This window comes from Semicossyphus pulcher, unplaced genomic scaffold (assembly GCF_022749685.1).
Source record: "Semicossyphus pulcher isolate SPU_LCO1_2020_fin unplaced genomic scaffold, fSemPul1.0.p SCAF_16, whole genome shotgun sequence".
Taxonomy (NCBI): Eukaryota; Metazoa; Chordata; class Actinopteri; order Labriformes; family Labridae; genus Semicossyphus; species Semicossyphus pulcher.
Genome location: NW_027211670.1, coordinates 22,540,731 through 22,565,822, shown reverse-complemented (window position 1 = coordinate 22,565,822; position 25,092 = coordinate 22,540,731). Strand labels below are relative to the sequence as shown.

General features: G+C 43.1%; 1 protein-coding gene across 2 annotated transcripts in view; it reads right to left on the bottom strand.

Moving 5' to 3' along the window:
* The window catches only part of LOC138593971 (ankyrin-3-like), a 155,295-nt gene that overhangs the window by 61,649 nt on the left and 68,554 nt on the right, over window positions 1-25,092 (bottom strand). The window contains exons 5-15 of one of the 2 annotated variants that reach the window (XM_069665058.1): window positions 24,486-24,584; window positions 17,370-17,555; window positions 15,399-15,422; window positions 11,569-11,667; window positions 9,110-9,208; window positions 8,632-8,730; window positions 8,313-8,510; window positions 6,086-6,184; window positions 5,732-5,830; window positions 3,896-3,994; window positions 1,911-2,108 (exon numbers count right to left, since the gene is read on the bottom strand). In XM_069665058.1, coding sequence (XP_069521159.1) covers window positions 1,911-2,108; window positions 3,896-3,994; window positions 5,732-5,830; window positions 6,086-6,184; window positions 8,313-8,510; window positions 8,632-8,730; window positions 9,110-9,208; window positions 11,569-11,667; window positions 15,399-15,422; window positions 17,370-17,555; window positions 24,486-24,584 — 1,299 coding nt within the window. The remainder of the gene's footprint in view (window positions 1-1,910; window positions 2,109-3,895; window positions 3,995-5,731; window positions 5,831-6,085; window positions 6,185-8,312; window positions 8,511-8,631; window positions 8,731-9,109; window positions 9,209-11,568; window positions 11,668-15,398; window positions 15,423-17,369; window positions 17,556-24,485; window positions 24,585-25,092) is intronic. The other variant, XM_069665059.1, reaches the window with a different exon arrangement.

Sequence of the window (25,092 nt, the reverse complement as noted above, 5' to 3'; positions counted from 1 at the left end):
TGACTGTAGTTCAAAACCAACTCTTTATATGTATGTGTGTGTGTATGTGTGTGTGTGTGTGTGTGTGTGTGTGTGTATGTGTATGCATACAGAGAGATGACTCATAGTTATAGGACTTGACAGAATCCAGACCGGCTTCCTGGTTCAACCTTCCTGAATTTCAACTGTACGAATCTATATGTATGGAGGCTGTATTGATCTGAAATCCTGCATGTCCCCATAGCTAAATACACATAGATATATTATTGATACTTGATTGTTTGGGATGATAAATCCAGATGATTTCCTTTCCTCTAGTGCCATAGTCAGCAGAGATAAAAACTGTTTATCCCTTACTTTGCTTTATGACCAAATACCTGCATCTAGTTTCACGGTACACTTTTACATTAACTGCTAACTAGCAAATGTTAGCATGCTAAGAGGCTAAACTAAGATGTTGGACACGGTATAAATATTAAACCTGCTTAATTTTTTTGTCCTTGCAGAGCCTACTTTCTATACAAAACCATTGCAGTTCAGCGTTCTCCTCGCTCGGCGTCCTCAGCGTAAAAACTCCCTCGGTGTCAGCTGTTTTCTGTCGCTGCGCTCACAGCGCGCTCTCAGTTAAAAATAGTTCAAGTTTAGGAAGCTGCCGCGCTCAACCAATCAAAATCAAGAAGGGGCGGGACTTCAAATATCAACAACAATGGCGGAGAAGACGCTAGTCTTTCCGTTTTTTCATCGGTACAATTATCAGGTCTAGCGCTGCTGCTAATGCCAGGACACGATTCCTTTCTATTGATTTTACATTTTCTTTGTTAAATTTCCGTGAATAAAAGCAAATATTAAGCATACAGAGCAATTTAAAACAGACTTAACGGCCACTACCAAGGGAAGCGGAAGTAGCGAGACAACTTTGGTAACCTAGCAACAGTTAGCGCCGGTTAAGAAGCGCTCTGAAACTGGTCACAGGTCTGCTCCACAGTGAGTCTCAGTGCTGGTAGAGTAGCTTTTCCGTGTAGATATTTCACAAACAAGCTGACAGCAGTCATTCTCAAAGTTTTTCCATCATACCTACATTGTATGTATCAACCATTAATGCTGTTTTATTTCTTTTTATTTCTATTTAAATAAACTTTAAATGCTTTGCTAGCATGGAAACACACAGTCTGAACATAAATTCATGCAACTTCAGGGCCTGCTCAACATTAATCACCTTGGTCATCCATGCCCCGCCTGCAGGGGTTCAACACAACCCCAGTTTGAGAGCTACACAACTGATTATGATTTAACAGAACACAAAATAATAGTAGGCCTATTAAATGTGAATGTTTGAATGAAATAAGGACAACTGACTCCTGAAAAGGACCATAAAAAATTTAAGTCAAAGGTAACAAATGGAGCCCTTCTTTGCTAATATCCAGTCATGGCTGAAAACTACCTGGAAACATCTCCTCTGTTCGACTATATTTAGATTTTAAGGGACTTTCCTCCGTGTTGAGACTGTGGCCATGAAACGCTCCATTGCAGTTTAAATGGATGTTATGAAATGAGTAATGAGAACAAAGAAAGCCCTTCCAGGAAAAGTCCTTCAGACTCCAGAGAAGTTACTCTGACCCAGCTCTCCCACTGGCAGACGCTCAACTGTAAGTCATGTTCCTCAGTCCAGGAGGCGTTCAAGGTTTGGCAACAGTCAGTAACGAATCAAGTCTGGAAAATCCTCTTCAATAGCCAATCTAGTGCGGTTTACTTGCCGGTCATTTAGACACAAACCCACTCCGCGCTCACTATTGACACAGGATTCAGAATCTATAAACTGTATGTTTGTGTGCATCTGTTGGTCAAGGAAACTTTCAACCATTAAAACAACAAATGTCCGATCAGTATCCTTCTCCTCATCAGATTTTCTTGGCTGTCTGTGTGATATGTACCTTTGTGATAATGCCCAGACTTGCTCCCTGGTCGAGCAGCGCTGCAGCCACTTCTCTGTGCCCCTCCCTTGCAGCCAGGTGTAGAGGTGTGTATCCAGAGCTGGTGGTGGCGTCCGGGCACGCTCCGTTTCCCATCAGCTGGTGGACGATGTCTAGCTTTCCGAGGCGGCTTGAGATGTGCAGCGGCGTCTGGTCGTCCTGGTGAAAACAAGCAAACAATTTTAACTGATAACAGCAGTTTGTAGTAAAAGATTATGCATCTTTTTTGTGCATTTTAAACCAAATTTCTATCCAGGAAGCCATTCATTTTTTCTCTGAATGCTAAGGTCGGATGGTCTGCCTTGTTTACCTGTAGACTAAACCCTGTGTATTCTTATTGATAAAGCTATTTCAGTCTGACATCTCACGTTTGTAATAGTTTGAAATGTTCATCGCAGCAGCAAAACATAGCTTGTGTTTGGCGTCTGAGCTCCGACCTCATCGGTCGTAGCTGATTTATTTTACATGCAGACATTTGAGGAGTGATGAGATAATATCTTAAACCCCTCTAACCGGAGCCTGCAGGTGGATGCTGGGGCTGAAAGTATGAGCGCAGTACTGGTGCAGGGCAGCGGTGGCAACGACAGAGCAGAGGGAGAGCCTGGGAATCTTGCAGCTTAAAGTTGCTCGAGTTGCCTGCCTGAACTAGCTCGCAGACGTCGCTCTATTCTTGGTCTGTCTTAATGCAATTGAAAGCTTGTTTTGATGGACACCTTTAAAATAACTTTAAATATCATGGATGCAAGTACATCTGTCATTAGATGCTCTGTATGTTGATGAAAATGTTCTGATATCTCATGGTCAAGTTATTTGTTTCTGTTTTAAATTCGAATGTGTTAGGGTTTAAATTTTGGCCGCCGGGGTCATCCCTACACATGGGTCTGCATGTGACTGACTGAGTGAGTGACGGTGCTTTCACAGCCATAGAGAGAGAAAGCTCGACAGGGGCAGGGCTGCTCGTCCACTGTTCGTCCACTGCTCATATGCTGTCCTCACCTACGTCCGCAGCGTGCACCTGCTTTCAAACACGTTGTCATCGGCCTCATGAGGACAGTGCCTCCACTTCTCTCATCTCCTTTTAAAGGTTTTTCACGCCATGAACGGATATCCAACTTTTCATGGATAATACAACTCAAGACCGAGGTTATTTTGCTGCCTACAGCTGCAGACTTTGTGACTGCACTGCGACTCTCTGTCTATACGGATACTTTGTTGGGGGAGTAGGCGGGGCTGCTCCTCCGCTGCTCCTCCGCTGTCCTCACCTACGTCCGCAGCGCGCACTTGCTTTCAAACACGTAGTCCTCGACCTCAGGACAGTCCTTGTAACACATTGCCCACAGAAGCGCACACTGACCTGATGCGGTCAGCCACATACTAGGTTTTGACGTAGTCTTGTTAACTGTGGAGCTGCCTGTCTTGGTCGGGGCCTTTTTAATCTTATTGAGAATGAACTCCTGGTTGAATAAAGGTTTATAAAACAACAACATTCAAACATTGTTTCATTTCACTTCATATTTAAAACACATCTGATATAATAAGAAACGGCTTTGCTCCTGAATCATCTTAAAAAAAGGGGCACTGACATTCATTTGTAAAGAAAAGGTCACCTCTCAAAGAAGGAAAATGCAGATGCTTGTTGCATTAAAGTGAATATAAATATATGTGCACAACAAAAAACATCTTGATGTCACTGACTAAGTTTATATCTACACACGAGACATGAAGACAAACCATCAAATTAGGAGAAACAAGAAGTCGAGAAGACACGACCACACTCAGACAGGAACATGTCATTACTGTGTCAGAAAAAACAAACATGCATAAATACACACACACACACACACACACACACACACACACACACACACACACACACTGAATGCGCTCGATATGTTTCATATGTAGTGAAATGACTCATGTCTGAGGAAACCTCCACAGGGATCTACCTTGGCCGTTGCATCCACTCTCGCTCCGTTCTGGATCAGATATCGGACCACGTTTGACTGCCCTGCCCTCGATGCCATGTGGAGCGCCGTCTCCCCTCTCTGGAACACACACACACACACACACACACACACACACACACACACACACACACACACACACAGGAAAGAGAGTTTAAAAGCTTTCCAGACTTTTGTTCCTCATGAAAACACCAAAGAAATGAAACTCACTTTTTGCTAAGATGAAAAGAGAAACGGAGAGAGAGAGAGAGAGACCCCCTCGCTCTCCACACCCAGCTCACCATAATGACGTCCCATAATGCTCTGTTTCTACAGTAACCTGGCCACAGACACGGCGTGGGCGACCAAATACTTTGGGTTGAAGAGTTGACCGCTCCCCCCTCTTTCTGCCCTTCTCTCTGTTCTTCTCTTTTAACTCATCTATCACCTTTCTCTTTATTCCTCTCTCTCCCGTATTTAAGGGTTAACAGTAGTCGGCAGTGAGAGTTTGCAGCTCCTTCAGAAAAGTGCTGGTGGACAGGATGAGAGCTTCCTTACATACACATGGCATTAACGGACGTTTTCCTCCTTCCTGAACTACAGAAGTTTTCTCTACTTCTGTTTCAAGGTAATGTAGAGAGTAAAAAGTACAAAAATACCCCCGAAAAGATCGCAGAGTAGAAGTATAATACAAAATAAAATGGAACTACTCATGCCTAGCTACTACTAAGACCTGCACAATATGAGAAAATTAGCTATAATATTGCTCCATTCAGGCGGGAAGAGCAGTACTGCTCCAAGCGACGAAGTGAGGGTAAAATGGATCGTGAGATTGATGAGATTGGGTTGATGCAGCGTCAGCAGTAATGCGGGAGTTGTACCGGACCACTGTGGTAAAGAAGGAGCTGAGCCTGAAGGCGACGCTCTCAATTTACCAGTCGATCTACGTTCCAACCATCACCTGTGGTCATGACCGAAAGAATGAGGCGGCCAAAATGAGTTACCTCTGCGGGGTGTCAGGGCTCAGCCTTAGAGATAGGGTGAGGAGGCTCGGAGTAGAGCTGCTACTCCTTCGCACCGAAAGGAGCCAGTTGAGGTGGTTCGCGCATCTGATTAGAGTGCCTCCTGGGCGCCTCCCTGGGGAGGTTTTCAGGGCACATCCAACTGGGAGGAGACCCCGGGGCAGCTCGCTGGAGGGATTATACTGTTTATCCCACCTAACGCCTCGGGATCCCCCAGAAGGAGCCAACTTGCTAACCCTGCTGCCACCGCGACCCGACCCCGGATAAGTGGAAGAAAACGGATGGATGGACGGATATTAGCTATAACTCTTGCAACATGAACCAAAATAAATCCAAAAAGCTGCTTTTTTTAACACTTAATTAGCACCATTTAATGTGAGGGTAGCAGATACCTAACTTGTGCTTCATCTGATGGAGTCAGCATGTGTGAAAGCAAAGCCTTTATACCTCCTTTAAGAGCTCCATCTAAGAGGTAATGTTCACACATACTGAGTGAGAAAGCTTGTTTACATGAAAGTTATCTTATTCATTGTGATAAATCCAAACTTTTGTGTTGTGTTCATTTTGCAATAACAGTGAAATTGCAGTTTGTGGGGAGCCCTACTTTCAGCCGTCGCTTGTTATAGAATCGAAACTGTGAAAATGCCGCCTCACTGGTCTCTCATGATAGAACTTAAATTCAATCACCAACTGTATTCTTAGAAATCTCTTACATCTATTCTTACATCTAAAAGAATTTCCCCTCGTGCTTCTGGGAGGACGAGAAAAGGACAACAAAGACAGGAGAGAAAGACAAATCAGATCTTCCTGAACTCACCACGTTGCTCGTGTTTGGTGAAGCTCCGTGGTGGATCAGCTGGTGGACGATGTTGTCGTGTCCCATAAAGGCTGCGACATGGATCGGAGTCAGACCGGACTGTGGAGTGGAGAGAGACACAGAGTCAAGAGAAGAAATTTATGAAAATATATTAAGTTCTAAATACTTAATTACAGGTAAAGTCCTGCAAATGTTACTTCAGTACAAGAGAGACAGAAAACCTGCCCACTGCCCGCTCTAAGAAGTTCACAGAGGGCACTAACAAGACACTCGCTGTAAATACTGATTACACAATATCTGAAAGCACTGTATGCACATTGACAAACACACACACACCTACGCACACACTCCTACCTCAGTGACAGCCTGTATAGACGCTCCATGCTTCAGAAGCAGCTCCATCACCTTGACTCTGTTTTTCTTGCAGGCGATGTGCAGAGGAGTGAAACCATTCTAAAAAAAAAACCACACAATCAATGCAGCAACATAAACATTCTAAAGAGTAAAAAAATAGTCCGAACACGCCGCGTGTGTTGCTGAGCAGGTCTCGGAGAATTGGCGGCCGACAAATCTGGAAAGCCGAGTGGAAAACTCAAAAGAGCACAAAGGATGGAAACTTCTTTTCTTTTTCTCTTTTAACCCTTCGGCTCTAAAAACCAGACGAGCATGTGTGGAAATAATTGACTCGACGAGAAGCTGTTAAAAAAATAAAACGTTTGCTGGACTGAAATAGAAACTTTTCTTTACAACTCACTCCTCTCTGCCAACACGTACACTTCCCCTCCTCCCTCCTCCTGCCGCCTCCCTCGCCTGACTTTGAGGTTTCTGGCTCCTATGACTTCATTTTCCTCTCCCTGTCCTTTTTTTCCCTCCTCATTCTCTCTCTATAAAGTCCCAGAGCTCTAACCACACCCAGACGTCTCCCATTACAGAACAGAGATGGTTAACTCACACAAAGACAGCGGCCGGGGTTCATAAAGTCTGTTTCAGTCCGCTTGTTTGTTTCCTTTCAATAATTACCTTCACCTTCTCACTATTTTGTCCTAACTTCTCCATTAAAGTTTATTTGTGTTGTGAACAAACCAAAAGAAGGGATAGTGAGCTAGGTAAGGAAGAAAGGAGAGAAAGGAAGGAGAGAGGAAATTAAAGACTCGTGGGATTAAATCATTGAGAACTGATTGCGATGTTTCCTCCTCCGCCACATCCTTGAGCTCAACTGCTGCTTCAAACCAGGTCTCTGCACGATTTCATGTGCAAAAGGACACATTTATGGAACCGTTTTGCCTCTAAATTTTCTTTTCAACATGCACCTTAGCATGAAAAGAGTGGGTAGTGTGAGGTACTCAGAGTTGTATTAGAAAATTAGCATTACCAACAAACTCAAGAAACTTTAAAATTCTTTAAAATTCTCTAAAAAAAATCAAATAAATATTGTTTTAAAATCAATTCAGCTCTAAATAAAAAACTGCTGTGTGGGATTTAATAGAAAAGAAAATTAAAGGAGCAGTTCGCCCCTGGAAAAAGCCTCTGTCAGTCAAAGCTGGTGTTCTCTGTAATCGATAGAAGCAATAATATTTGAAATTGGCGCCATAGCTGTGGAGAAAGTTGTACAAACAGCTCGTGGTTTCGCCCATTCTACATTCCTACAACACCCAGCATGCATTGCGCCCCTCCCTCTGAAAGGAACGGCCCAGCGGGAGACGCTGGAGTGAAATACTAGCGTTTCGCTGCAGGCAATGGCTCAGAGCGGGACAGAATCAGAAATACGACAAGAATATACCGGTGGATCGTCTAAAAAATCATTTTACATTTCAAACCTGACGATTTTGAACGAGACGTGACATCAGAGGCGGGCGTCCTAGATTGAGGAAGTGTAGTTTAGCTCCCTGGCCTCCACAAGATGATGTGTTTTACGTAGTCTGGCGGAGGTTTTCCAGGGCCTGTTGGAGAAGCGGATAGCGTCCTACAAAGGCACAGAGCCAAACTGCTTTTTTTTCCTACCATAACGACATTAGCTCCCCATGATAGGACTGAGGTTGAAAATCGGCGAACTGGCCCTTTAAAGACCTAAAAAATCACGGAGCTGGTTTAGCTCAGTCGGCTCACAGCTAGAAGGTTCCTGGTTTGAATCCCTGTTCAGACATAGGGGGCCTTTCTGTGGGGAGTTTGCATGTTCTCCCTCCGGGTACTCCGGCTTCCTCCCACAGTCCAAAGACATGCTCGTCTGGATAACTGGTGACTCTAAAATTGCCTGTAAGTGTGTCTGTCTCTGTGTGTCAGCCGTGTGATTGACAGGCGATCAGTCCAGGTTTAACCCCGCCTCTGACACCCCGCCTGTGACCCTGAACAGGATAAGCGGTATAGATAATGGATGGATGGATGGCCCCACATACAGAGGCTTCAGTCCTGGATTCGCAGGGCGATACAGGGTTGGCAACACTCTTTAGGAATATAAGCGACACTTCACCTCGTGAACAACTGTCACCTATCTGTACCTGCTTATTTGAACCTCTCTGACATTCTGCACACACTTTTTTCATAAGATAGACGTCTGATGCCCTCCTCCATCCTTTATCCTCACCAGTGCCTTGGCGTTGGGGTTGGCCTTCTTGTCCACGATGACCTTTGCCACCTTGTAGTGTCCACAGTGTGCGGCCACGTGCAGCGCCGTCAGGTAGTCGTTGGTCACGTCGTCCACGGGCACCTCGTGGTGCAGCAGCAGCTGGACGCAGTTGAGGTGGTCGCCCTGCGTCGCCATGTGGAGCGGAGACAAACCGTTCTGGAGGGAGAACAGAGGAACAACTTTTATTTGGCTGCTTTATTGTCCAACAGGCAGCGAGACAAAGGACTTATTTACACTGTGTGTGAGTCTTTGTAATGAACACAGGCTGGACGTGTACCTTGGTCTTCGACAGTATCGGAGCTCCTCGGTCCAGCAGCATCTCCACCACCTGCTCATGGCCGCTCCTCGCTCCACAGTGCAGAGGAGTCAGACCGTCCTGTGGAAACAAACACCATTTATACTTGCATCAGCAGTGTCCTAAAATGATACCATGACCCTGCAGGTGACCCCTCACTTCCACACAGCTGTAGGAGGATTTTGGTGATATTGAGAATTTAATTTTATTGATCCGAAAAGCTTAAAAAATGACGTCTTGCAGCTCAAAGTGTGGCCTGTGTTGGAAGATAAATGAACAAGGATTGGGCATAAAGAGCTGCTGTTTTCTTTAGAGTATTTTTATTTAATCTGTCTTTTGCAAGCCCCTAACTTTACTTAATCAGCAGAGTATACCTTTAAATATTAAAGTAGGTTAAAAAAACGGTAGAATATCTAGGTCAGAGAAATCTTTGTGTGCTTTTGAATATGTGAGCGCATACCTTGGTCCGTGCATCGATCTTGGCCCCTCTCTCCAGCAGCAGTCGCACCATGTTGCTGTTCCCACGTTTGGAGGCTACGTGCAGCGGTGTGATGTCGTTCTGAGGAGAGAGAGGAGAAACGTTTCATCACTCAGCCACAGAAAGAAGCAGAATCACCCAAGTTATTTTAAGATAAGGAAAAAATAACAAAACACAGAACATCTCGTACTCTGTTTGTACAGTTTGTTGCAATTACACAATTTGCAACACATTTCAACTATAAGTGAAGCTGTCAGAAACCTGTACGTGACTGTGGCAGTTTTAAACATCTCTATTGTCTAAAACATGCTTATAAAGTGTCTTTGACAGTGCAAAGGGGGAAAATTGACAAATATCCCCCTCTAGAGGAATTCAGCATCAGGCATCTTCAGCTGCAGTGTCCTTTTAAACTGCTTTTATTGTCTGTCCTGGTTTTGTCTTTCGTGAGAAGCTGCCAGAAACTAAAAGTATCTTAATAGGAGGATATATTGGAAACTATGCACTGATGTAAACAGTATAAACTGCTTCGAAATGTTCCTTGCTAGTGTGTCTTTGATTTGCCGTCAAAATGTATATACTTGGACGCCGGTTTAGCTCAGCGGTTAAATCGTGCACATCATTTACAGAGGCCACAGTCCTCGATGCGGTGGCCCCAAGCTCGCCCATGCCGCGTGTCTTCCCATATATTTTCTTCCTGTTACGGCCGCCGCCGTTCACCTCCCCATGTGTGTGTGACTACTTATGCCGGAGTGTCGCCTCACAGCTAGAAGGTTCCTGGTTTGAATCCCTGTTCAGACATAGGGGGCCTTTCTGTGGGGAGTTTGCATGTTCTCCCTCCGGGTACTCCGGCTTCCTCCCACAGTCCAAAGACATGCTCGTCTGGATAACTGGTGACTCTAAAATTGCCTGTAAGTGTGTCTGTCTCTATGTGTCAGCCTTGTGATTGACAGGAGATCAGTCCAGGTTTAACCCCGCCTCTGACACCCTGCCTGTGACCGCGAACAGAATAAGCGGTATAGATAATGGATGGATGGATGGCCCCATATACAGAGGCTACAGTCCTGTATGCAGCGGCCGCAGGTCTGACTCCCACCCTCAGCTCTTTGCTGCATGTCATTCCCAACTCTCTTCTCCTGGTATTTCCTGTCTCTCTTTAGCTGTCCAATCTAATGACTAAATAAATCTTAAAAAACACCTCTAAAAAATCAGACCAGAAGTCTTCCTAAATTTTTTGCTAGCATTCCAGCTGCCTGGGGAGTCGTATCTTAAGGTTGATCTTCTTCACCTGCGCTGATGGCTGGAGGATAACGGTGTCGGCTCAGAGACACGGCCAATCAGAGGAGAGCAGCAGCCGACCTCCCCTTTAAGAACATGGCCAACTCGACTCGTCATTCGGCACGCAGCATTCTGATAGAGGGCGTCTCGTTCGTTGGTAAAATTGTTGAAACTGTGTATGTTCTAATCAGAACTCGTGTTGTGTTCTCTGAGGCACTCGTTAGGACTTCACTTGTTAGACACACTCGGTGCAGAGGTGCTGTTTCACATGTTGTTCGGATGGATAGTTAGGTTTAATTTGTCTTTGTTCCAAACTAAGATTAGGGTTTATTAGCTCTAGTTTAGAGTCCTCTTTATGTTGTTTATTGATCAGCACCCACAGGCCCTTTTTCAGTTGTGCATTTTTCACTTTGTGTTTGTTGTAATACGATCACACATCTTTGTTAATAAATAACTTTGTTTAACCAAAAACATCTGGTTTTATGTTGCTGCCCTTTCCCCCTACGCGCTGGGTCGTAACACTTCCCTTGTTCAACACTATCCACTGTCCTCTCTATGAAAACAAACATCTTTTAAAGGCTCAGTAATTTTATGAAACAGCTGGATTGTAGTTCTTCACAAATGTCACAAAAAGGACTTTGCTGTACTTTAGTTGGGGACTATTTTTAGCTGGGAATTAATATTATATGCAGAATTGTGTGTGTATTTGTTCATAGAAAATAATAAACCATGACACCAGCCTTATGCTTTAAATAACAAATTAAATATTTATCATACTTCTTCTGTTCTATTCTACATTGAAAATAAAGAAAGCCTGATCTGTGAGGTGGCAAAAAATCCGTATTAAAGTCAAATTGTATCAGACTAAATATTTATTGTCAGGAATGCATGTCTGAGTCAACACAAACACACACCCTGTCCTCAACACCCATAAGCCCCGCCCCCATTCCTTACAGTCTATTGGATCATATACACAACATGCAGACAACACGTGTGTGTTTCCTGCAGCAGAGTGACAATCACAGCTGAAGATTTACATGTGACATTCCTGTATAAACACACACACACACACACACACACACTACAGCAGCCCTGGAGAGAGCACTTGCAGCAGCACGTACTCCAAAAAGGTTTGTGTGTGTACATGTGTGTGTGTGAGTGCCTACCCTTGCCTTGAAGTCCACGGCCGCCCCTCTGTTCAGCAGGAGTGTTGCTACGTTGATGTTCCCGTAGTGAGCCGCGATGTGGAGAGGAGTGAAGCCGCTCTAAAGTGGCGAAAGACGAAACAAACACAACAACAAAAAAGACAAGAGAATCATTTAAAGACAGCGGAAAAGACGCCACATGTCTCGTGATGAGCTGTGAGCAAAGCATGATGGGACGTTGCAGAAAACAGCAGTTGGCTGGAAGCAGGCTGACAGAGCGCAGCAGACCAGAGCTGAGCAGAACATGCTTTGAATTAAAATAAAAAGAGTGCTGGATTTCTGTCCTGTTGTGAATTTATATACTTGTCTTGTATAATAGTTTAGGGGAAGTGCACAACAACCTGCTCAGGTGTGAAGTAAATAGAATCACAATAAAGTGCTGCAGGAACGAGTCCTAACACCCAACACGAGTTATGGTTCCTTCATGTCAAAGTCAACAGGTTTTTTTGACTTAATTTTTGGTTGGATAACTGAAAAAAAAAAGTCTTTGGTTCACAAAAGCTTAAGACAGTTTCATGTTTAAGTTCTACTACATAACATACACCAGTGAATACCTGAAGCTTTAAGCTTTTTATTTTAGGTTATCAGGGACATCAAAGAGCGTCTCGTTTTACGTTAGCAAGTTGGAATCTTGATCATGGTGACGTTGAAGTCATCTGACAATGGTGTTAGATTATAGCCTAATGTTAGCTTTTTACCTTTTGCAGCTGCATTTACCCGGTGATAAAAGACAGTATAGACTTTAAATAAAGGAGGTAACTTAAAGGTAGGTAACATGAAATATTAATGCTGTCCTCTCTTGATAAGAGAGTTATGGCCAACGCAGAATGCCTGCTACAAGAAGTCCAAAACTATCCTCTGTAGGGGTACAGACGTGCAATAAAACAAATGATTTGACCGATTTCTGCATGAATAAATTGCACAAAAGCCACCAACAACACAAACACTGATGAGAAGTTAAGTTCAGTGACGGCGTATCTGTGTCTAGCAGACAGCCAGCAGTATCCAACTGTCACTAAAGTGACCCCGCCCCTATACTTTAAGACTTAATATAATTAAAACGGGTGCGTTATAAAAAGTTAGGGTTAACTCTGTACAGTTTTAAGAAATAGATAAATTAGGTATTTGTAGCAAGTTATGTTTGTTGTGTCAGGCTGTAAATACGTTAATTTCTACTGTAAAGTTCTAATATGGAGTCTAATGGGGATCGACTCACTTTTGGAGCCAGCCTCAAGTGGACACTCGAGGAACTGCAGTTTTTGTCACATTGTTTTCATTGTTGAACACTGGAGGTTACCGTTTGAATGAAAGTAGTGGCTCATTTTCGGCATTAATCTAAAACCCAATGGAAGAATCCCAGTGGCTTTGTGAAGGAACCAGGGCTATGCTGATGTGCAGGCAGTCCCCCCTGCAGCACTCGATATATGCAACATAAGCTCCTGTCAAATGAAAACAACCCAAAGGTAAATCATTTGAAAAATGTTTTTCAGTTTTCTAGAAAAATCCTACTTCAGTGACGTGCTTTCATCTGACAGGTAAAGTATAAAACAGACATGCAGGTGACGTGCATTATAGCTTCCTACATTTAAGATCTCTACTTTGTAAAGACTTTGCAGACTCGAGTTAGAGTAACCGGTTTAAGACATCGAAGTCAAATCAAGATGCAATCAAATAAAATCTATCTGCATGCTATAGATCAGCTGAATCCATCACTATCTCTTCAACCTTCGAGTTATATCTCTCACTGACAGGCGGATGAGAGACGTCTCACAGCTCTCTAAACATGCACAGCTACATTTTAATTTAGTTAGACTTGAGCAATCTATAGAATATACACAACACTAGAATCATCTTCTTTGCTAACGATAATGTTAGCTAGCAAGTAAGTCCCTTAGCTACACTAGATGCTGTGTGTTAAATGTTAAATGATAATATAACATGCAAACAGCAGGTAATTTACCAACAAGATCAGCCCCTGGAGTCTCGGTGAAAAATACCAAGAAGGTATTTTTCTACGTTAGCTTGCTAGGAATTGGTTCCCATTAGCGAGCAAGCTAACGTTAGCCAACAAAACCAAACAAAGGTCCCACCAAGAAGGCAAAACCGTCCTGAATCCTTTACGGAGAAATCCGTCCACAGGCTGAAGGTGTCATTTTGACATCATGTTACAATCCATTCACACACTGGCAGTATAAAGTGATTAATACATGTGAAGTGATTCACAAAATACTTTTAATACCAGTGCCAAAGAAAACCAAACCAGCTGATCTAAACTTCGGCGATCTGCTGAGAGTTTTAGGCACAGCATACGTCATCCTGGCTTGGCTGGATATTCAGTAGGATCAATTATGTTTCTTAACAGCAAGCCATGAAAGAAACAGACATGGACTGAACTATTTACTGTAAATGGGGACAAGAACCTACAAGGTGAAGATTAAATGACCTTGCACTATGGAGCAATGCATGCCAGTCATTTTCCTGCTAAACCACAGAATGAAAATCACATTGATTTCATTTTAAATCTACTAGACGTAATATAAAATGTAAGCAGCATTATAAGAGATATTAAAGTGAAAATCTCGAAGACTTTTATGTGAATAAATGTCTGTTAAGTCTCAATCGCCGAATGAGGTAACACAATGGTGATTGAGACTATGGCCCACAGATGAAAGCCTTTGCATTTGCAGTTTTACAGACTGGGTGTCTGTGATGACGCGTTTTCCATCAGCCAGCAGTGGTTGGTCTGCCAGAGAGGGTAGGCGGAGCTAAGCGGCTGCTTTTCTGGTCTCTGCAAGTGTTGCGAGTAAACAGTAATCTACTATGGCTAAACAAAAAAAGAAAAGATGGATGACTACAGATACAACTTCAACAAGAAGTGAAAATCCAAAGAAAAAGAAACAAACTCGACGCTCAGATGAAGACAAACTAAAAAGGAAAGCGACCGTCAGCGAGGAAAATCGAGAGTTACAACCGGAGCCGACCGTGGACGTCACACACGCAGCACTGTCTGGATATCTGGGAAGTGTGCTCCTGCAATTACAGTTTATCACCACAGGTGCCGCCACAGAGCACGAAACTGAGCTCTTCGAGATTATAACTTTAATCGAATAACATTTGGCCAACTCAGAACTACAGATCTATTGATGATTCCCGCGGTAGACACATCACATCAAAAGTCTTGTAAATCACAGCTTTTGGTGCAAAAAAATCAACAGGAAGTGTCAAGTTTGGTTGATAGCAGTGTAGAGTCTGTTGGGTACCACCTGAAAGTGCTAAAGCTGTGATTCATAGCTGGATAAAACTGATGCTTCTGTTTAAAAGAGAACAGTAACGTGAACAGTGACATGGCTGAAATTCACGTTATGTTGATTTACCATGTGAGAGACATCCAGGTAAATCTGTGACCTGTTTTTGAACCTTTATAATTTGTTTGTGCTCGCCATGACCTCTTGGGTAACGTTAAACTTCAATAACCAGAATAGACCGAAGCCTGTCTGTGATGGTAAAAATAAAATGGTCTCAAAGCTCTAGGAATACTCAGCTGAATTATTTTGACATATAAGCTCAACAAAAAGCAGCGCGCCAATGGATGCACTAGAAGCAAAAGGTGAAAAAATGCAGTGCAGGCTTAAAGAACAGGCACGCAGGTGAGGTGCTGTCAGCAGCAAAAGCATTCATGCCAGCATTTAGCGTTCATGCTAGCAGACAGAAAGCTTTGGCTATGCAATGGTGACCATGAGTGAACAATGAAGAGGAAAGAGGAAGAGCAGAGAAGACAAGACAAGATGTACCTCTGTTGTTCTATTCACCATCATCTGGAAGGGGAAAAGGAAAACGGGGGAAGCGGTAGGGTAGGAAAAAAAGGAACGTATAGAGGGAGGAGGAGGAGGAGGAGGAGGAGGAGAGAATGGGGTGGTTAGTGCACCACAACAACTACAACAGCAACACCAACACCATGGCTGCACAAAGCTGTAGGATGGGATCATGAGATAATGAAAAGACAGAACTACACACAACCGGATGATGGACTCTCCCTATAGTCTTGTGTTTGTTCTACACTGAGTCTATGTTGTAAATATAACTACAGTATAGTTTTATACACTGTCTGTTCTCACCCTGAGTGACGTATGTGAAGACTTTCATTAACGTAAAAGCTGATGTCCCAGAGAAAACATGAAGACGATTTAAGTTCTTTCTTGAGAGCAACCAACAAAAAGCGTCACCAAGTTCACAATAAAAATGACCAAAGACACCTTGCATGAAGTGCGGGAGTGACTTCCTGTTTTCACTTTGACTGAACCGGTGTCTATGAAACTAATAAGTACGCTTTGTATGTGTTTCTTTGTCTTCAGAGCTTTTGGAAAACAGAAACAAAACAACACAATAAGTTCATTTATTTTGAGTCTTCTAACGCCAATTCTGTTCTTTGATGCTAGCATGTCTGGGAGGAAATTTTGAAGGCAAAATACAGTCTATTTGAATATAATACATTTATAATATAATAATATTTGAAGGATACTTAGATGACATTTTTAGCAGCCCTTTATTTGTCTCATCTGCAGTTCGACAGATGCTAAAGCAGCTGTCTCCAACCTTTGTTCCTCTGAGAGCTAGATTGAAAAAATGAAAGTGGCCAAGAGCTACTTGCATTACATCGCTGTTATCACTGGTGGCGTCCCACGTTGACTCTTTGTCGACTGAAACGTTGGTACCACAGACGAGGCACACACACTTCCTCACATTCGTGAATAAAAACTTTCCCACTCCCCGTGGAAACAGTATGTTTTCTGCTTTTTCTTGGCATGGCCACCTTCCCTGTCCATCATTAAGCTAGCTAAACAGGCTAACAGCACCGAACTCCTCACTTTAGCTCAACTAGCATGCAGAATAACTGACCCGACCTGTCCATGGAGGTTGCTGCAACATTGCTGCGATTGGTTCGGGTTAGACGTTGACAAATTCACCAGGAGCATCACCAATTTTTTATTGACAGCTGATCGGCCCCTGTGCTAACGTAAGCTAACTTTCTCTGTTTACTATTAGCATCTCACTGTTAGTAGGTTCATATTTGATCATTCATGTCTTTTATTTTTTCTGTAAAGCATTTTGTTAATTTATTTTGCAACCTTTCTGACGATCCTTTTTATTTGTGTATGTTTTCTTAATATTTGTACTCAAGATATTTTCACTCTTTTTTACTCTGTACTGCGACGTGCCCAACCATGTCCCTCGGGAATCATCTCATCTTATGGTACCGCTATTGGAGGCCATTTATTGAAGTCGCCTTCCCATCCAATGATAGTAGAAGGCAAAGAAAGATATGATCATGTTATCCAGTTGAACAATAATTTGGGAAAAATTCTCATTTACTTTCTTTCTAAAGTAAGATGAGAAGCAATCTCATGTCTGAAAGCTAAATATAAAGCTACCATTAGTAGCTGGCTAACTTAGCTTAGCACAAAGACTCAAAACGGGGAGAAACAGCTAAGCAAGGTTCAGTCTAAATGTTACAGTGAGTGCATTTACGTCTCATTTGTCTAAATATAATTTATTTCCCTAAAATCTCCCAGGTTATGCTAAAACACCTGTAGCACAGCGCTAACTAGCAGACACCTGTTAAGAGAGAGAAATAACCAGAAGTCACGGCCATAACTCACAAAAGGTATCATCGGGCAAAGAATGAGCTGGAGCAGAGGATAAAAATCTCTTCCGTGAGATTAGGTCATGATGGGAGTTGTAGTCCTCCCTGTCAGAGAGCGTACCTTGGACTCCACGTCAGCGTTGTGGTCGTTCTGGAGGAGCAGCGCGGCAGCCTTGGTGTCGTCTTTCCGTGCGGCGATGTGCAGCGCGGGCAGGCGGACCTTCCCCTTGGTGTCGTTTTCCAGGAGGAGAGAAACCACCTGGTCGTGACCCTGCTGCAACGCCACCGCCAGAGGAGTGAATCCGTCCTGTGGAACAGAAAGAGTTAAAACCAGGAAGTGGTAACGAGAGTTAGCTGAACAAACGGGAAACTTAGCTTGCACAGTAAGAGTATTACCCCAATTTTAGTCCCATTAGTTTATTCTACTTTAATTAAATACATTGAATTTTTATTTTCACCACGTTTTTTTGTCTAAATAACAGTTCCACAATTGACTAGAGTAACCCTGAATACGTATTTTCTACAAAGAAAGTCGGCGTAAAACTAAAGTAAAGTTTTATGAGACCTTAATGTAAAACAAAGACTTACAAAAAATGTAAGAATATATATAATAATAAAGAAAAATAGGTTTCTCAATGAAGTTAGTATTTATGTAGGTATGTATTTGTATTTGCAATAAAAGCCTTTGAACTGAAGAGAACTGAAGAAGAAGTAGAGTAGAGGAGAAAGAATATATCCTCATTTTTCAACCAGTGCTGGACACGAGTATTCAGTTTCACCTCAGACTCAATAAACAACATTATAGTGTACTACGAGTACACACACACACAGAGTTCACCTGAGTTTGCTCAGGTGAACTTCTGACTCAGTGCAGATAAAAGATGTTTTCATACAGGATCTTTTTTACGCAGCTGGTGCTTCAAAGCTTCGACCTGAGTGAAATCAAACAAACTCCTCTTTGAAGTGTCTGACTGCCGCTCTCGCTCACTCCTGTTCAAACTTACATGATATAAATCACACAGCAGACGATTAAAGAGGAGACACACGGGGTTAGCAGCGCCGCCTCCAGAGGACACTTAATATTCCTGTCTCATCTGAAGGACTGATACGCGTCTTTGAAGGCTCGCAGGCTGAACACACACTCCTAATCAATGTCACACATCAATACAGGGACGAATGTGATTCATGATGGACTCATATCTCAAAGGGTTGCACTCATTTAAAGAAACAGACCAACTTAAAAGTCGTTTAGCACTTAAAATATGTACAAATGTCACAAACGACACGACAGCTCCCTAAAAGCGAAGTCAAACCCTCTCTATCGCCCCCTGCTGACTGGCTGCAGTATAGCTCATAAAGCCCACCTCCTCGATGTTAACAGATGGGACATCATTCTTATCATGCTGATTTATATCTAATTTTCTCACAAGTTTACTTTTAATTAGTTATTTGATGCTGTAAAAAGGGGGCGTGGCCCCATGATTGACAGCTCTGTGGACAAATGGGGCTCCTGCACAGTCTCTTCCCGAGTAGCAGAGTAGAGGAGGAACGGCGAGAGGAGACGTGACTAACACTAACACTACAGTCATTGAACTTTCTATCAGCGTGAATATCTGCTTCAGACCGACACAAGAAGCTGTTCTGCTGCAGACTGAGCCCACCTGAGGGCTCCAACAAGGCAAGGCCACAAGGTGTGTGTTGGGTAGAGGAAGGAGCGGGACGTCGATACAGTGGCTCCACCAGCCGATCTCTACTGCACACACTCTAATCCAAATGAGCAATATACATATACGTGTACTGTAAAATTCAGTGTATAAGACACATTTTTAATACAACTTTTTTTCGTCTAAAAAGTGGGCTGCGTCCTGTATACTGGTGCGACCATAAAATGCAGAGAGAGGTATGTTATTGTGTTACCGTATTTTACCCAGAGATGGCGCTATAATCTAGCCAAAGTTGTCGGTTGTTAAGTGGTGACGTCACACCTCCGCATTAAACTGTTTCCGGGTCCAAGCCGCTACATCGTCTCCTATTTACAATCTGCCGCTGTGCTGCTTTGTGTTCTCCTCGCTGTTTTAAGCTTGATTGTTGCTTCGTCACGATCATGCACCGTCATGATCGCCTCTGCAGCCGCCACCCTCACAACAATCAACGTTACCGTAGGCTGCCAGCTACCGCTAGCTATAGCACCGGTAGCTAGATGGTAGGCTGTAATTTGTGTGTGTTTTAAATGAGAATAAATTGAAATCGTGTTGAAATAACTTGTATACATGTTTTATTAATAAATAGCTATAGAAAACCTTTTTCCCTCTGGGATAACCGCGTCTGCGTCTGATTTTCCGGTGCGACTTAAAGTCTGGATTTTCCGGTAATACCTTTAAGTCAAAGTACAGAAGAACTAGCAACAAAATGGACTTAGATCAACAGGTAAAAGTCTTCAATATGCAGCCGAATCAGCCCTGTCAGTGTTATATCATATAAAGAATTATATCCTCGCCTACCTTAGTATAGTACTTGAGTGAATGTACTTGTAAAGTTAAGTTCCATCACTGTTATTTACCATAAAAGGGCGTCTACTGTCTAAAGTCTGTCAGTGAAGAAGTGTTAAAAACCAGGGTGTTAAGTTTGCTGCTTGTAAAGACGGAGGTTCTTTTATTCATCCATGCAGTTGGGATGAATGAGTATATTTCTTGAAACCTTTACCGCTGTTACAAGCTTAAACAGGTTTTGTAGGAGAGATATCATCTCAGTTTTCAGTGTTATAATCTGCTCTTTTCTTAGTGAATAGCAGATGAAAATGACTTTTTCAATCGACTGCAGTGATCTCAAAAAGCTGAATAAGGCGTGCTTAATGTGTCTCTCTGTGCTTGTCTCACCTTCTGCTGCTGCAGCCTTTGTGCTCGTCTGACGGCACTGAACTCAGACTGCGGTATGATGTAGAAAAAAGGTCGGACAGAGAAAAATTCATGACTGAATATTGAATCTTTGCGACTTTCCTGACGTGCCTTCTTCTTCAGAAACGGTCCATTAGATTAGCGTAAATGGTCGCATGTCTAAAAGGGGCTTAACAAGTACGGGGCAATCAAATTAGCCATTCGGCAATTTAAGCATTTTAGCTAATGCTTTAAAGAGTTTAAGTGCGTGACAAGGAGTGCATCAGCATCGGGCTTGAGGACAAATTGAAAGGAAATTTAGCTGCTAATGGAAACAAACCAAGATGAAACACACACACAAAGGCTACGAGCAGCAGGATTCATGAATCATCAAAGAAAAGGAAAGATTCCTCACAAGGAAAACAACACGGAGCTAATGTGTGTGTGTTTGCACGAGACGCCGACCGTCTGCATAAAACCGACTCAGCATCGCTGCAGCCACACATCACAGCACAGCCTCCCCTCGGAGATCCTGCAGAGCGCACACACACCGAACTGTGCAGGCGAGATACCAACAAGCACGCACACGCTGCCTGACACACATTCACAATCGGATCCACGAGCTGCATCTCTGCAAAACCCACACACGTATCAATACCCACAGGCACACAAACACACGTTCGAGTGCATAAATTCTGCTTTTTTTTTTTTTTTAGATTTCAGATGTCATGCAGCCGTCCCAAAGCGCCTCCCTCCTGTTTTATCGGCTTTATTATACATTCAGGAAACGACACAAAGTCAGTTTAATGTTCTGAAAACACTTCAAGAGACAAAGGAAGCAAACAAAAGGCACTAAAAGAGGGGCTTTGATCTTTATCATCAAGCAATGACGCAGCAAAAGGTGGCCTCACTGAAGAATCATCAAAATTAGCTTTAAAACATGAAGATGAATGACACAAATACACATTAAACAAAGCATGACGCTATGAGCGGATGATGAAGACAGCTTTAAAGCATTAGAGGTTAAAATATCAAGATTTAACTGCGCAATATTTTATACTTTTAATGCTCACCAGAAGCCATAAAACAGACAGAACGCAGACAATAGATAAAAAAAACTCCAGATTTTTTGGGACATATTCGGTCTCATGCTAAAATGCTAAAATATGAATAATTAAACAGCAGGGGTTGCTTCAAACATGGATATATATTTCCCTACATGAATAATTCACTCCGTCTCCGACTGGGGGAGACTGTGCGGAGGAGGAGGGGAGGAGAGCAGAGAGATGTGGAGGGGGAAAGTGGGGTGAGGAGGCAGACAAAAGGAGGAAGGATGGAGAGAAGAGGAGATGAAAGGGAAGATGAAAAGGAGTGAGGTGGAAGGTGAAGATTTGTTTTTGAACTATGAGGGAGAGAACTCTGTAAACAAACTGGTAAACAAATGGAGATCAATGGATTTCAGGGTGCGTCATCACCGCCTGATTAACAACACACATCTTCCTTCGCTGTGCCAGAGAGCTCAAAAAACTCTGAAATGAGACGCTGATTAACTGGGCTACGAGCGTCTTCATTACCATGAACACACACACTGCAGTTTATTTTGACTCAGTCGGACACACACACCATCCTGCTGTCCTAAATAAAACTAGAATGCGGAGTATGTGTAGGACAGCTGAAGAGAGACAGAAAATGTGGGGAGGAGGGAGTGGAGGATGACATGCATCAAATGATCACAGACCGGGAGTCAAACCTGCGATCAGTGCGTCGAGGGCTGTAGCCTCTGTTTATGTGGCACCTGCTCTACCAAGTGAGCTAAACCAGAGCCCCTAGTAAGCATGTATAGTTGCTTTCACACACACACACACGGCACTCCTGAAAATGTCCCGACATTGTCCGGGTGGGCTGCATGTGTGATCGCAAACGGCCCAATGTTTTACCCCGCCTTTATGCAGACTTTTCCCTGCCAGCCTTCAATGTAAAATGTCTGCAAGAAGTCGGGGTGAGCCGATGTGTGAACGCTGCAGGAAGTAGTCAGGAACATTCAGCTCGAGCGAGTGGGCGGGGTGATGATGTTTATATCATGCAATCGGTGCAAAACCAGAATAGATACTACAAACTGCACACTGCGGTTCGGCGGTAGTAATACGGAGCTGTTCAAATTAACTTTGCAGTATGCTACGCCATGTGGCAATTTCCGGTTTTGGAAAACCGGAAGTACGCATTAGCCCGCCAATAGCAAAAAGCTGCTTCTTTAGCTATAGCGCCCTGTCAGTACCCGATCCTTCCCCACTGCCCGATCCGTTCTGCGCATGCTCATACTTATTCCTGCCCGATTTGTACCTCACGTGTGAACGTTTGACGGCAGCAAGTCTTTTTTTTATAACTTTATTAACAACACAATATTAGACAAATACACTACACTGCAATACAAATAACAGTATGTGGCCGTTATTAGCCAACATAAAAGCACAGAAACTGCTTATTTTATTAACATTGATTGTTAAAAGAACTCTATCATACATACTAATTAGCTAATTTGGTAAAACTAGCTAATTTGACAGCCAACCCAATGACACAACTCTCTAATCTAATGTTACACGTCAATTCGACCGCCAGCACACGAACACAACTCTCTCGAGTCGCATGATGCATGCGTGGAACATATCGGGCAGTGTCGTAAAACAGGTTAAATTCTGCGCATGCGCTGACTTTTGCGCATGCGCAGAACGGATCGGGCAGCCGGGACGGATCGGGTACTGAAACCCCCTTTTGCTCGAATGCTGCTGCCATCTGCCATTTAACTGCCGTTGTGACGTTCCAGCGCTTTGCATTGTGGGATACAGTAGGCGAGGTAGACTGGTCCGATGCACAATGGAGATTTTCTCCGAATCAGTACGACATCCGGGTATTTTTGGCAAAGTGTAAATTGTGCTTTTGTTTGCATACTGCATACTACATTTACCAAATCAGTACGTACTGCTAGTGTAGAATGTGTTTGTGAACACAGCCTGGCACATAACAGGATGAAAACATCTGAGGTTAGTTGGTTGATAAATGGATGGATGGATGAATAGATGGATAGCAGGGCTGAACAATTAATTGAAATTGAATCGAAATCGCAACATGGGCTGCTGCAATTTTCAAATCGCGGGAGGCGCAATATTTATTAAGGGTGAAATGTGGGTTAGAAAAACATTTTAATTTAAATGTAAATGTCAACATACTTTACAGAGAGGTGGAGGTGTTAATGAGCCGTACAGCCTTCAGAGTTGTAAATGTGCAATTACTGCGCACAGGCTGTTAATGTGCAAATACAATGATCCCAAGTGTTAATGTGCCATTACAGTGTACAGAAGATGAAGAGATGAAGAAGGAGGATCATTTACAAGACGATAATAGCAAAGATGTCAGCAAAGTGGAGAGACGGAGAGATACGGGAGCTTCTGGCTGTGAGGGCCCGACCGACAGGGAAAATCTCCCGCTGTGAGGGACGTGTAAAAGAGGATATCTGGAACATTTCAGGGGCAGGCTGTCTGGAAATTATCTGTAAATTGTGAGGAGTGCATGTTTGAAAAAGGCTTTGTCTTCAGGAGGACAAAAGGCTCAGGGATAAGGTTTGGTGGCTTCTCCTCTAAAGTCAGGATATGTGAATGGAATTGATTTTCCCATGGTAGCAAATATGAAAAATTCTCAACCAAAGGAAGTCGTGTAAGGTAGCAGATAGCTCCTAAATTTAGGGAAATTTTAATTTATTTGAGCAGTCTCTTTGAGCAAACAATGTTTATACTTCTTAACCTAAGGCATTGGAATAACTAAGGCTCTGGTATCTGCTGCAGATGTTTCTTTTGTGGACAAAACAGCAGCACTGTCCTCCCTAACTTGGCTCTAGACACAGTCGGCCAAATCGAGGTTGTGCTTGTCACACTTTGGTGGCAGTTGGCCGTCTGCCGGTACTACAGCAGATGATGGATCGCACTGACACACACACACAGCGTAGCACTCGCTCACGCCACAGATGCCAGACTTCTGTAACGTCCCTGAGGGCAGACAAGGTCGCTCGAAATGAATAAATTGTCGCGCTGTTGTCGCCTCTCTTCTTCCTTCACTCTGGTCCGTCTGTCTCTCTGCTTCCTTCACCATGTATTCAACATTTTAAGTCATAAAAGCCACTTTCTTTGTTGTTTTTGACCCCTTGCTTCACAGCTGACTTGATGAGCTTTCGTCCTCTAATGAGCCTGTGGTAGCAGGCATCTATGAAGCAGAATCTGTTGGTCATACGGCTGCAGTGTAATTACAAAGAGGCTAAATGAGGGCTGGGTGGAAGGGTGGTTATTAGAGGCTAAGTGTGTACATGATTTAGTTACCTCTGTGGCGATGCTCTGACTGGAGCCGTGGTCCAACAAGAACTGAACGACGTCCATGTGGTTCTCCTGCGCCGCCATGTACAGCGGAGTGAAGCCATTCTGGAGGAGAGAAGAAAACACAGAGTCAGACCTGAAATCACGAGCATGACCTGAGTTTTAAAGGACAATAAAAACACTTGTTTTAGTTAAGACGTTTGATTGTTAAATGCTCTAGGAACAAGAATGTGCTCTGTATTCAGCAGAAGAAAAAAAGGAGACCTTATCTTGTAACACTATGACTTCTGTAGCTCATTATTATGCAAATTATACAGTGAATTTGTAATTAGGAGATATATCAGTCACAGTTATAAGATAAGGTCTCATTGTTTCTTTCTTTGTTGGGTACAATGTGCTGCTGTAAAAAAGATTTCCCAGTATATTTTTTATACATTTTCAAGTTCTGAAAAAGTAAACAAAAATAAAGACATTTTTAAAAAAGAGAGCAAAAATGAAGATTAAAACAGTATATACTATATATACATGTGTGTCACTTTCCAGGCCCACTTAATTACTGTTTCCTATCCATCCTCTCGCCAGTCAATCACAGGGCTGACACTTAAACCTCTTT